This window comes from Azolla caroliniana, unplaced genomic scaffold (assembly GCF_043228905.1).
Source record: "Azolla caroliniana isolate FFs.n. ecotype wild unplaced genomic scaffold, voAzoCaro1.0.p SCAF_4, whole genome shotgun sequence".
Lineage (NCBI taxonomy): Eukaryota > Viridiplantae > Streptophyta > Polypodiopsida > Salviniales > Salviniaceae > Azolla > Azolla caroliniana.
In genome coordinates this window covers 22,607,431-22,621,467 of record NW_028230439.1, presented here as the reverse complement: position 1 = coordinate 22,621,467, position 14,037 = coordinate 22,607,431, and the positions used below count along the sequence as shown (strand labels likewise).

At 38.7% G+C, this 14,037-nt stretch overlaps 2 protein-coding genes across 4 annotated transcripts; one reads left to right on the top strand and one right to left on the bottom strand.

Moving 5' to 3' along the window:
• The first annotated feature begins 2,859 nt into the window (after nt 1-2,859).
• On the top strand, nt 2,860-5,033 carry LOC147865465 (uncharacterized). Its single transcript, XM_087318279.1, has 2 exons — nt 2,860-3,224; nt 4,512-5,033. Exons 1-2 carry the CDS (start codon nt 2,905-2,907, stop codon nt 4,888-4,890), a joined length of 699 nt encoding a protein of 232 aa, XP_087174405.1. The 5' UTR covers nt 2,860-2,904; the 3' UTR covers nt 4,891-5,033.
• A 463-nt stretch (nt 5,034-5,496) lies between these two features.
• Nucleotides 5,497-9,045, bottom strand: LOC147865464 (uncharacterized). 3 transcript variants are annotated; one of them, XM_087318276.1, is made up of 6 exons: nt 8,633-9,045; nt 7,116-7,309; nt 6,955-7,022; nt 6,838-6,866; nt 6,450-6,726; nt 5,497-6,206 (listed from the first exon to the last, which is right to left on the bottom strand). In XM_087318276.1, the coding sequence occupies exons 1-6, from the start codon at nt 8,754-8,756 to the stop codon at nt 5,768-5,770; spliced, it is 1,131 nt and encodes a 376-aa protein (XP_087174402.1). In that variant the 5' UTR covers nt 8,757-9,045; the 3' UTR covers nt 5,497-5,767. The 3 variants fall into 3 exon arrangements, with proteins under 3 accessions (XP_087174402.1, XP_087174404.1, XP_087174403.1); XM_087318278.1 differs by having other exon boundaries at nt 6,955-7,013; XM_087318277.1 differs by having other exon boundaries at nt 6,955-7,016; nt 8,633-9,042.
• Nucleotides 9,046-14,037: the final 4,992 nt, after the last annotated feature.

The window sequence follows — 14,037 nt, the reverse complement described above, 5'->3', positions numbered from 1 at the left end:
TTGGCTTGCTAACTTTCTCAACACAAAAATCACAAGGATCTGCCACTTTCTACTTGCTTATCCCAAGCCTTCATATATTTAAAAACAAACTTTACAAAATGTTTCAATGTACCTTTGAAAGAATGGTCATATTGGGTTTTACATAATTTTGATTTACCTTTTCCGTTACATCTAGCCTCTTTGTATCTTCCCTATTAGACATTCATCCGAAATGTTTCTCGAAATTTTTGATATTTTCTTGCATTAGAAACTTGAGCTCGTAGAGCTTTTCAAGATTGGTCTACACTTTCACAACAAATGACCTTCTCGAAGAACTTATTGGTAAGTGCATCCAATATATATGTAAACATACCAAAGAATATAGTTCTTTGCAACAAAATAGATCAAATAATATATGCAAGTGTTATGTGTGTGAGAGGTGGAGATAATAAATATATATTTAATGTCCATGGGAAACTTGTTGCAATCTATGAGATGGGGCCTAGCCCAAGGCAAAGTTCGGACAAGAGAGAGCTCTTGATTTACATAGAACTTCTATGCAACTATATATAGAAGTTATGAACAATCTAGTGATGATGGGAGAGTGAATGGGATATCTATCTAAGGTGTTCATTTTATTTATTAACGGGCTTTAACACACACACACACACCCCCTAAAAATATGTGTTCACACACAAGGTGTATATAGGTTATCTCAAGAATTACATTTGTGTTTCTACATTCTTGACCACTTAATCACTTCTTTTTCTAGCCTCTTTAATATATGTCCAAATTTCTTTTTGTCTAACAATCATCTTCCATTCTTCATAACTATTCATGTGCAAATTTTGAATTATAACCATTGTTTTACTTGGGTTTATGACTCACTTGTAAATGGAAACCAATAAGATATTTCACTATCAAATAACAACCTATAGTAATTAATTTAGCAAAAATGAACATCTAAATGAACAAACATACAAACCTCCATTTGAATTCATGCCCTTGACTTAGGCAAGCATTTCATTGCCATCAATACATCTACCAACTTGTAGTTGAGTCATGAAAAGCAATAACATATTCCATCATCAAATAACAACCTAATAGTAATTAATTTAGACAAAATGAACAAACATACAAACTTGCGTTTGAACTCATGCCCTTGACTTAGGCAAGAATTTCATTGCCATCAATACATCTACCAACTTGTAAATATTTTAACGTTTCTTTCCTAAATTATTCTTATCATGCAAAATAGTATTTTGTTGCATATTCATACAGAGGTTTAAGAACTTTCAAAATATTGTTTGCCAGAGATATGCCTTTGGCACTTGTGAACAAATCAAATATTAAAGTTGCATTATCACACACTTTTTTATTTGTGTAAGCATACCCATATAATCATTATCATTATATGTCAACGTGAGAGTTACAAATACTTGTTTTTCATCGCAATGATATATGCAGACACGATGAAGTCGTGTTTCTCTTAGATCAATCTTACCGTCATGGCTTTGTTGTACAAGCTTGAGCTTGTCCTTCATTGAGAGCAAGAGTATGCAAAAGAACACTAGGTTATGGTGTTAATAATTATTATTCCTGAACATATCCAATATGGGGTTGAGCTTGTCCTTCATGGAAATCAAAGGTTCAATCTATACCATGATGAGAAGTGTGGTATTTGAGGAGTAAGAGTATGTGAATGATCCTTGAGTTTAGATTGTTAAAACTTAAGGCTATTATGTTCGAGCCTTTTATAAGTGAAGAGTAGGGAGAGAATATTGACAAGGAATTGAATATTGTATTCTTTGTAGATTACATTTTGAATTGGTGGACCCCTTATTCCCCTTTACATACAAGTGTGGAGGGGATGATCCACAAAATGAAACTATTGTTTGTTGATGATAAATTGTTGGGGATAGTAATGATTTTGATGCAAACTCATTCACGCCTAGCATTTTAAAGATACAAACGAAAAGATCGTGAACATTATAAATAGTCTAAGCATTTGAATTGTCATTCCTTGTAGTTGATCCAAAAAAAATAGCATAAATCCGATCATATAGTCCTTATGAGAAATAAAACTATTAGTTTTTTTAATGGATCATTCATTATCTCCAAATAACCAAATCTTTATGCCTAAAACCCCAGAAAAGGTTTGATCTAAATGATGACAATATTTTATATGTGCTTTAATTGTTTGGCCTCGAGAATGTTACTGTTTTTGAAGCCAAACACTAGTCTTCTTGTGTGTGTTTGGCTTAGAGTTAAGCACTTACCAATAAATTCACGAAGAGAATAGAGGGTGATTGTGTGTTTTCATGAGAGAGCGAGGGATGGGGGAGAGAGAATATAGTAGGGAGCATTGTAATTCTTCACATCTCTTTACTTGTGTCTTCTTGGTTACGATGTTGGTTTGGAAAGGAGAGATTGCGCTCTCAATTTGATAGTTTGTTTCGCTCGAGGGTAAAAGAGGTGGGTGATATAGTTGAGGCTCCATCTCAAAGAATTCTGATGTTAGACAATTATTACGCATCTCGCCTAATTATGGATTTATATGGCAGCAACTACAAAATATTCTATGGCAGCAAGGTCTTTTACCTTTACAAACAGAAGACCAACAGTGGAATGATTAGTGTTTATGGGGTCAGGCGCCGTTTTTACAAGTGACTACTAATCTTTTGTATCATTGCTCCATTAAGTCTCGTGGATGACTATCATCTATGGCTAAAGAAGAATGAGAAATACATACTAACTCTCTGATTATGGATGGATGGGGCTTGCAAGACACGAGACACCGACCCACATAAACACAAGACACTCCGAGAAGCCCAAGAGAATATATGTATGTAATGGAAAAAACAAAAAAAGCAAGTGTGTCCGTCTGTGTGTGAAACAGAGAGAAGCCATCGATCCGAAGAAGCCATGGAAGCTTGCAGCTGCTTGTCATCATCGCCTCCTCCTCCTTCTGTTTCCGTTTCTGTTTCTGCTTCTGCTTCTGCTTCTGCGGCTCTGGTCTTCTCCGCTCAATCCTCTGTAACGTTCAAGTCGAGGAGAGAGGTGAGCCTTCCATTCCGCCGTGGCTCCCATCCTCCCGAGGAGTACGTTGAGCAGGTCGACCGCGTCGTCAAGGTCACCTTCCCTGACTCCGCTCGCCTCCGATTCCTTGGCGACTCCACATGGCGAGCCACCCTCAAGCCCGTCCGCTTCTTCCATATATCTGCAACCCCCCTCTGCGACTTGAGGTACGCTTCCCCCCCCCCCCCCCCCCCGCTCGCAAATGTTCCCGGAAAAACAATGATGAGATGTTTTTTTGACGGGAATCTACATAATCGCATCTACTTTGATCCTTTTTCTGTTGATGTGGATTTATATCGACGCACGTTTCAGCAAATTCCAGTTTGTGGTTTAGATCCTCTTGGTGTGAATATCTCAGTTAAATCGTGTATAGGGAGTTCTTACCTTGGCATGAGGATATACGCTGACAAACTGAGACTTTGATGTGAATCCGTATAGAGACATGAGTAGCTTGATCCTTGAGAAATCGCACATGGTTTGGTGTGTGCCATGAATGTATCTGCAAATGAATGTATTGAGACTTCCCTCAGGCACATGGACATGTCACGTAATACTGAAGGTTTTGATATGAATTTACATGTAATACTGAAGGTTTTGATATGAATTTACATAGAAACGCAAGCGGTTTGATCCATTTTTCTATGAAAACCTCCATTGACACACATGTGGTTGGCTTTGTACCAATTAATGGATGAGCAGAAATTCCCTCAGGCATGGATATAGTGTCAATGCTATGGTTCCATCATAAATATAAACTAATTGCATTTTTTGGGGGTTAGATAGAATAAATGCCTGATGTGTTGTCTCATTGTCTGAGGTTTCAATGTGAAAATTCTGCATACAAACATGTAGTTTTGCTTCAAGCACAATAAGTTGGTTCATACCAAGGAATGAATGAATGTATAGAAAATTTTCTCAGGCATATAAATATTGTGCTCTCATGTCTCAAGGACAAAGAAAAAGGAGTAATTTAAACAAAGAATTTACAGAAATGCGTACTGGGTCACAGAGACACCAAACATGAATATAAATAGAAAATTTCACATCCAAACTGGGGTTTGGATGTAAAATTTTCCTCAGAAACACATGGTTTTACTTCAAATTAACAATGGTCTGAATATGTTGCCAAGTATTGGCATCGATTTACTTAGAAAACGCAATTCTGATTCAATCCAAATTATATTAAATGATCTAATATAGCTGTTGTCTGGTAGATTGTTCTTTACAGAAGCAGTGTTTTGCATCAGCTGAAATGCATTTGATTTTCAATATCTTGCGTGTAATTTATGAAACAGAGTAATGACTGTCATGTATTACTGCCTTCTAAATGATATATAAGTTCATATGGTACATATAATTGTTACAACAATTGCTCATACTTCTGTTCTCATAAAATAGATAGATATTCAAACATTGAAGAAGGTAGTACTGATCATGCCTGTCTCCATTGACAGGGTTCTCAGTGAAAATAAAGCACTCAAATTAAGCTCCAATAAACTTGTACTTGACTTCAAAGGCTTTCCCGATGAATTCAAAAATCTCGACTTCGATTTTTTCCTATTGGGCCAGCTTGCTATTGCAGAGTCTGACACATCTACCTCTCAAATAAAGAAATTTCAAGGGTTTGTTGACATGGGTCTCAAAGTGGATATGCCCTTTCCATTCTCCATGATGCCACAATCAATTCTTGCTCCAATGGGTGATGGGATATTGGATCGAATATTGGGGGCCATGGAAGCAGCCTTACTGGCAGGACTTGTTCGAGATTATAGAGAATGGTGCAAAAGCACAAGTTCTAAAAAATCAGCAGATGTAGAGCTTGTTATAAGCTGAGCATCAAGGAAGAATCTATGAGCAATGTGTGCAATGAGAACATCATGCAACATTGTTCGATCCTGCCATAGTGTTTGTGTATACTTTATTGTTAAGTAAAAGCCATGATTTCAAACAGTGTCACTATTTTATATAATATTTTCCCTTTATTTAAATGCATATAATGAAAAGCAATTGTTTTTTGTATCATGTGGTAATCTTTATCACTATTATATCAGATGTAATGTTTTCGAGAGACCTGCAAATGTGTTAAAGCTTTGGGGTTCTTTAACATGTAGATAATATTTAAATGCAACTTTGCCCAACTCCTTGCTATCTTAGTTCTTTATTATTTTAGCTATTTATTATGAAACTTGTATATGTATATGTCAACCATCAATTCATGTACTTCAACCTCAAGGAAAATGGTATATAAGTAGATAATATCTTTGTTATAAGCAATGACTACATCAAAATACTTATAACAATTGCAACTTGTCATATTACTCTCCCCTGTGCCCCCATGTCATTGCTTATTAAGTGGTGGATATCTCATGAGAAAATACCTTGAAAGATTTATTTTTTTGTGTACTGGATTTCAGAAGGTTTAAATAAGACTTCATCATAACAGTAGGAAAGCATATTTAGCAAATCAAGAAACATGTACATATAAAGAGAGAATTACATACATAGCGACCATTAAATGGTTCTTTATATCCTGTCAATGAACGTCACCATTGTAGCTTATTATCAGATTTACTTTGAATGAGCAGACTTTTTTTTGAAAGTGAAAAACGACAAACTTTTGAAACCACAAATGTTACCTTAGAAAAAATGCTTCAACATCAAAAGAAAAATATTCCCAATGAGAATGGAAAAGCAAAAACTCATTCCAATCTTATCTCGAGTTATTATCAAATGGATGTTGAAATACGCCAACATCAGAATCATCAGTGAAAGGCTCAAAAGGTTGAAATGGAGCTCTATATGAACTGTGTGTCGATGATATCGTAGAGTTAGGAAGACCATGCAAGCCATACAAACCTGATAATGGGGGTGGAACCCACCTCTGAACTTCAGGTTCTGTGGGGTATGGCATGGTTAAACCGAATGATGACGCCTCTTGTCTCCAAGGAGCAGCTGCAGGCTGAGAAAAACTTGGTTCAGCTTCCCTTGATGCATTATATACTGCAGATGTACTCCCCCCCCTCATTGCTCCTGATACCAATTGCCTCTCCGAATAATGTGCCGATTGTAGTGTTATCGGTGCTTGTTGTCTTGCTATAGGTGCTTGCCTTGCTATTGGAGGTTGAGGTGGTGCTAAAGTCCTTTCTCCCCTGGTAGCAAAAACAAACAACTAAATGATGATGCCCCACTGTGCATATTGTGAGATATCAATATAGATGAACAATAGATCCTTTCTGGTAATGCCTTGTTTACGCTTGGCAATTACAGAAACATTATAAATAAAAGAAAAAAAAACTTCTTATACATACTGTTATATAGAGAATACAGCATGTTTTTGAAACACTGCCTTGTTTTAGCATGTTAATAAACAAAAAATGTGTTCAGTTAAATACCTGTTGTTCCTATGGGTCTGTTGGAGAGGATCAGGCCCCATGTTTTGATGATCAGACCTAGACCACCTCGCTCTGATGGGTGCTAACGTATTTGAAGTTCGGCGGGACCTAGAAGAATTATTTTGCCCAGGTACCCCACGATATGCATGCTGATTTGGCATCTCTTGCATTTGTACACCCTCTTCTTGTAAGTGTGTACCTCGGTGACCTTGGAGAAATGGGCCTGGTTCTATCTCTCCACTATGTTCATCTACCAAAGCCACTAGCAAACCTCCATCTGCACACATCAAGATTTGAAACGAACAATGATGAGAAAACAAAAAAGAACAGTATAGAGCTCTTTGCAAAGACATAGTGGGCGGTTGTGCATCGTCCATTCATTACTCACATGTAGCTGGAGTACTACTGTCTATACCCCTGATAAATATAACATAAAGAGGTATCAATCAGCTGGTGGCGAACTAAACAAAAACTGCCAGGAGTTAAGTTTGAAGTGTGTAATCACCCGAAAGATAAAGAAAGTTGTGCATATGAACCTTGGTATGGACACCATTCACCAGAAAGCTGCTGTAGCTTAAACAACATGCCCACTTTAAACGACATAAAAAGCACACTAAGCCCACTACCTTTGACAAGACATGAGAATAAGTTCGTTCTAATACTCACCATTAAATCATGTGGATACCGTATCTCTGACACTTCAGCAAACACATCATATTCTTCTTCGTTGATAATGTCCTCTAATATTAATTCATCACGCTGTCTACACCCATTTGCATACAACCATTGACCATTTTCAATATGTCGGCAATTCGGGCACTGCATTGATCCCTTTGCATTAAATGCAGAACCTATGCAGTCTGAGAAGAATATCAGATAATATTAACTATAAGCACGTGGTGTCCAAAATTCTTCATTATTTAATAAATAAGAAAATCATGGCATGCCCAAAAGAAAAATTGAGGACATAGACATCATACTCTAGCCTGTCAAAAACATCTTCGCTACTTCAAAAATGAGGATCCTGAGTACGCACATACGACACATAATTGAGTATGAATAATGGCTTATCCTAGAGCATATAATCATTCTTAACACGATGTATAATTGAAGAAGTGGCAAAATTCTCTAAACCTAAGGAAGAACTAGACAGGTTATTAATCATTCCAATAATACACTTCCCAAACTTAGACTAGATAATCAGTGAAGAAAGGAAGACATCTACACAAAGCAGTTCACACATGATTAGATGCATCAAAGTACAAGGAAGCATCTTAAAAATCTCCTGGTTTGAAGTATTTCTGCATGCTGTCTTTTCCTCAAGTCATGTTATTTGATCAGTTTGAAACTCAATTATACATCATATTATGGTGGATTATCTGCTCAAAAATGTCAAAATGACCCTTCGTAAAATCCCAACATTTCCATCATCGAAAATCAATTAAGATCATACATTACGCCTTAAAATTTCAGTAAGCTACCTTCCACACTACATGCAAATAATTTTACATAAATAAACATGATTTTCTCAAACATTCATCCAACACTGAGCCAAACAGAAGAGGGTTTCTCCCTTTCACTTTTTCATGTTAAAACTTCAGCCGAAACTGATCATATTGGCCTCTGTTTAATTGTAGGTTTCTCTTCCCTACACACATATACGTATGCGTGTACTAACCTTGAGCATAGACACTATTAAAAGTCTTGTCTTCTTCGTCTTTCATCTCTACCAATCATGAATCTTCGTCTTTGCCCTATTAAAAGTGTGGAGGTTACTGTACTTCATAGTTCTCCATAGGGCACAATGTGCCTTTACAATGCAACATTGGCTTTCATCACTTCTAGAAAAACATTGTAAATGACCATCGGTATCCCAAAACAAAACATCCTACAACGTTAATCACTTCAAAGTGAACATTCTAAATGATATTCGCGAGTTCAAATGAAAGCACTCTAAATAATATTCATGCCCTCAAAAGAAAAACATTCTAACATGGCATTTCTGAGTTCCAGAAAGGCATTTTTCGAGATTCAAAGTTTGAGAATACAAATGACCTTCATCACTTCAAAGAACAGAGTACAGATACATACAGACATATATATATATATATATATATATATATATATAGAGAGAGAGAGAGAGAGAGAGAGAGAGAGAGAGAGAGAGAGAGAGAGAGAGATACCGAGATGAAAGAAGTGTCCACAAATGAGCTTTGCAATGGAGCGTTCATTTGCATCAGAAACAGATTCCAAGCACACAGAGCAAGAAGCTAGAGTTTGCAGAAACCCTAGTTTGTGGGTAGCCATAGCTTTTCCTTCTCCTTACACCCCCCCAGAGCCCCCGTTTTTTTGTTGTCCCGTGAAAGATCAATCGAAGGAAATGAGTGGTCAAAGATTCTTTTTCCAGATCCAGAGGGCGGAAAAAAAGAAGACAAACTGCAGTTTACTTTACGATTGTGTATCTGCCAAGATCGTCGCTGTCTGCCTGATTCAGAAGGAAGGAAGGAAGGAAGGTCTAGACCCAGAACGCGGGAAAAGGGTATTTTTTATGAGCAGAGAGAAGGAAGGCGATGGAGCAGAGAGAAGGAAGGAAGGGGAGGGGGGCTTAGGCTCCTCCCTCCCTTCCTCGATGAAGAGAAGGTCAGCAGAGAATGGAAGGGAAGGAGACTCGAACCCTCGCCATTCCCAATCAGCCTCAAACAAAGAAGAAACAAAAAAAAAAACAATTGTCTTCTATGAGTTTTTTCTCTACCAAAACTTATAGAACACATTTTTCCTATGCTATTGGGTTTTTGTTTCTTTGGAAATCCTTGTCACTCTTGTTCGTTCCGATCGCTCTTGTTCGTTCCGATCAATTCCATAGATAGATAGATAGATAGATAGGGGGAAAAGATATGTCCGATAGATAGATAGACAGGTAGATAGATCGATAGCAAGGGTTGTATTATCCTCTTGTTTGTTTCTTTGGAAATCCTTGTCACTCTTGTTTGTTCCGATCAATTCCATTGATAGATAGGGGGACAAGGTATGTAGATAGATAGGTAGATAGATCGATAGCAAGGGTTGTATTATCATCTTGTTTTAATAACAAACCTACATTTACGAAGAAGAAAAAACAAAAGATAGAGATCGGGGGAAGTCACTCGTGTTCTCCAGATTATGTACATGATCTGTGGTACCGCCAACGGTAGTGGCAAGGCGGACATAGAAAGAAATCGCTCTTGTTCCAATAGATCAGGAAGTCTCACGTTCTCAAAACTAGATTGGGCAAACATGGAAAAGAAGGAGCAAAGAAGACATTTTCTCTCTTCTAAGGGCTTGTTTGTGTGGGGATGTTTTTTCCCCCCTTTGTAACTCTTCTTTCTCGTCTTCAATCACGTCTTCAACCCTCTCTCTACCTTTTGGCTCCTTCCATGCCACGACAAAGAAAAAGATGAGAAGATTTGTGTCGATCTGATTAAAAACAAAACCTACTCGTCTTTCGGAAGGCACATCTAGATTAGGAGATAGAAACTGGGTTTTGTTTTTTCAAATACTTTTTTGCTTTTCCTTTTAAAGTGGGCTTGAAAATACTACACCTTTAAGCACTATTTGAAGAGTCATCATAAAGTATGAGGATAAAAGCAAGGTGGTCCTTGCATTTAGAAAGTCTCATTTGTAATAGACGACAAATGTGGCAAATTTTCCTTTCATATCATAGATATTATTAAACATGCACCTCGCATTAATGGTGATACGAATTCTACCTCTACAATTAGTGATAATCCATATTTAAATTGAATTCCTTCATCTACCTCACCTTCAACTCATATGTTTCACCCATCTCCACTTACACAAGGAGAGTACAATCATCCTCTCAATCTACATGCTTGTAGTCGTGCTTCATGTAGACCATCAAACAAAAAACCACTACTCATAGTGTAACTTTATACCCAAGTATCTAAAGTGGATGACAAACTTCTCCATGTTAACAATACCCCAAGTAGAGTCTTAACAATCCAAATGCATTTAGCAACATGACATGTTGAGAATCAAACTCAACTTCCCTACTATGGGAACACACCCTAGTGTGTGAACACCCCACCACCTACTATAGTAACTAGGGTGTCATAGAAACTTATAGTTCTATGACACATATTCAATATAGTTAAGAATCCACCTATCTTTAGTTAAGTGGTGGTTGTAGAAAGAGAATAGTGGGAAGGTGACTATATAAGTGCTCTTTCACCTCCCTTGTAACTGCTATTGGTTATTCTTGTATTATGCTCCTTGCGTTTTCTATATATGTCGAGCTCTCTCTATTTCTCTCCTTCTCACACACACATATAATTTCCATTGCACATAATCACTTTCGTTTATTTACATGGTATCAGAGAAATTGGTAGCATGATCCAAGCTTATCTGTGTGTGTTGTGTCTAAGCCTACGTTCACGAAGAACCGACCGATCATTGTAACAACAACCTAAACAATTTGTATCACAGAGAAGAAGAAGAAGACTCAAGATGAATACTGAGATGGGAAGCGCTCTTCCTACCGAGAAACTCGATAGAAACAATTTTGCACCTTGGGAATACAAGATGCACTAATACCTTGTCGGCCAAGGCTATTAGGGCTATATCGAAGGAGCACAAGAAACGCAACCAACCCAAACACACACCGACTACTCAGCAAGGGACAAATGTTCATCCTCAACTCTCACGAGATGAAATCAACAATGTATGCCAAGGACCGGAAAGCCAACACGGACATAGAGCTGTGGCACAAACGAATCGGCCACATCAATCCCCAAAAGCTTAAATGGATGTAGTTGAAAGGAGTCGTCATCGGACTCCCAACTTTTACCTAAAAGGAGATGGCAAGTGTATGCGAAGCCTGCCAATTCGGCAAACAACATCGACAACCGTTCCTAAAAGAGAGGAACGTTATCAAAAGGACCCTGGATGTAGTACATTTAGATGTATGGGGGCCGGCCCAAACAACAACATTCGGTGGTTGTCGATATTCATCGATGACTTGTGCAAGCATACCTGGATTTACCCTATGCAACAAAAGAGCAAAGTGTTTGAACACTTCCAAAAGTTTAAGAATGAAGTCGAAAAGGCAACCGATCGGCATGTTTGATGCCTTCGATCAGACAGTGGCAAGGAGTATTTCTCTAATGGCTTCACAACATACCTTCGACAAGAAGGAATTCGACGGGAATTTGTTGGCGACACACACATAAAAAAAATGGAGTTGCCAAACGTAAAATTCGTAATATATTGGAGGTGGCTAGAGCAATGATGAACGAAAATAACCTGCCGAAATCATACTAGGCTGGAGTGGCAAACACAACCATCTATCTAATGAAACGGTGCACAATATCCTGAGTGCACAATATCAACCCCCACGAAAAGTTCTATGGAAAGAAACCAAACTTATCCCACGTCAGGATATTCGGCTCGATCTCATTTGTACATATTCCCGATTAAAAGCCGCAAAAGCTCAATCCAAAATTGGAGAAGTGTACCCTTGTGGGGTACTCACTCGAACAAAAGGGGTACAAGTGCTTCAACCCATCTACCAAAAAGGTACGAGTGAGTAGGGATGTTGTATTCGACGAATCGGCATCCTGGTACTCAGTCTACTCGGCTCCATCCGATCATCCAATCAAAACCGATTTCAATATAGACTTGCAACAGGACAATGACTAAGGCTCACATCAGTAGAGAGTTTAGTCTCAACCAAGTTGAGTGGACCACAGGAGCCCCCAAGTGACCAAAGCACGTCATGGCCGAGTCCAAAGATGGACAAAGGGAAGACCAAAATGCCTGAGTACGAAGACTCAGTAGGAATCGAATTGGAACATTCACCCGTTAGTGAGTTTAGTGGTTTAGATTTGTCGGTCATACCAAGAGCCGAGAAAGTGCACACAAAGACTAATGAAACATTGTGTCCCTCCACCCAAGAAAAGAACATAGTTAGCCGATTCGGCAACAATGACTACATGGCATATCATTGTGCCTTTATGATGAAGGTGACGACAGTCCGAGAGCCGGAAACGTTTTCCGAAGCCGCCAAGAACCTGTGATGGGTCGAAGCAATGAATGTGGAGATGCAAGCGCTCTCCAAAAATAAGACCTGGGATCTCGTTCCCTCTTCACCCCACCAAAAGGCGATCGATTACTGGTGGATATTTAAGGTGAAGCACAATGCCAACGACAACGTCCATCGATATAGGGCTCGACTTGTGGCAAAAGAGTATGCATAGACACGCGGGGTCGACTACGAACAGACCTTAGCCCCGGTGGCAAAGATGACTGCCATTCGAATCGTGATTGCGCTTGCAACAGCAAAAGGGTGGTACCTCCACCAAATGGATGTAAAGATTGCCTTCCTACAAGGCAAGTTAGACGAGGAGGTTTACATGGTGCAACCACCTGGATTTGAGTCGATTACGCATCCAAATGCCGACTCAAAAAGCCTCTCTATAGTCTCAAGCAAGCACCGAGAGCATGGCACTCGAAGATAACCCAGTATCTTCACCAAATCAATTTTAAAATGTCCAAGTTTGATCATTATCTATTCATTTGGAACGATTCCAAAGGACATCTATTCATCATAATTTATGTAGGGTCATTGGAAGAGAGCACCTCAAGGACATCGAACATACCAAAAGGCTATTGTCTGGCTGATTCGAAATGACCAATATGAAGGAGCTCCATTACTTTCTAGGAATAGAAGTAATTCAGACCCTCGATGGCATCCTGATCTCTCAAAGACACTATATCCTCAATCTTCTCTTCAAGTTTGGGATGACAACTTGTAAGCCCACAACAACCCCCTTCAATCGTATTCAAAAGATCGATGCCGACTCTAGAACTATGTTACCGATTAGGAACACGGTCTACGATCAGTCCTTCGACCTAGACCTCAAAGTGATTGTGTTGCAACGAATGGTATCATCGTAGTGTAATACTTAGTGGGATACCTCCCGTAACCTAGTAGCGTATAAGGGAGACGGCTACAACCGAACTCCTTAGATAGTGGACTAGCAACCACACTATTACTCACATCTACGCTCTTACGACTGCACTACGCCACCAAGGATCACAGACACACAATAGATTAACCACAGATACGCATAGATATAAGAGATGATAGAACTCTATTAAGATACGCCTTTTACATTCAAAACTACACGCTACCTCTATCAGAGGTTTTCTGCCCTTTATATACGCAGGGTCTTTTAGCCGTTCACGCTTCCCACGTGAACCGTTTACATGCGTTACAATATTACTATATTCTATATTACTGTGCTCTTGTCCGTCGGTTACTATTTTGGCGGACAACAAACTACATGATGCAACTGGTCGGCAGCTTAATTTACTTCACCATCACTCAGCCTAATCTAAGTTATTCAGTCTGTCTCCTTAGCCAGTTCATGCAAACACCACGAAACATCCACATGTATTGCGCTAAGCAAGTATTACAATATGTGAGTGGGACGATGGATTTCAATATTCTCTACAAATCAGGGAATTTGATACGACTTGAAGGATATACCAACGCCGATTGGGCCGGTTACAAAACTAATAAACAATCCAC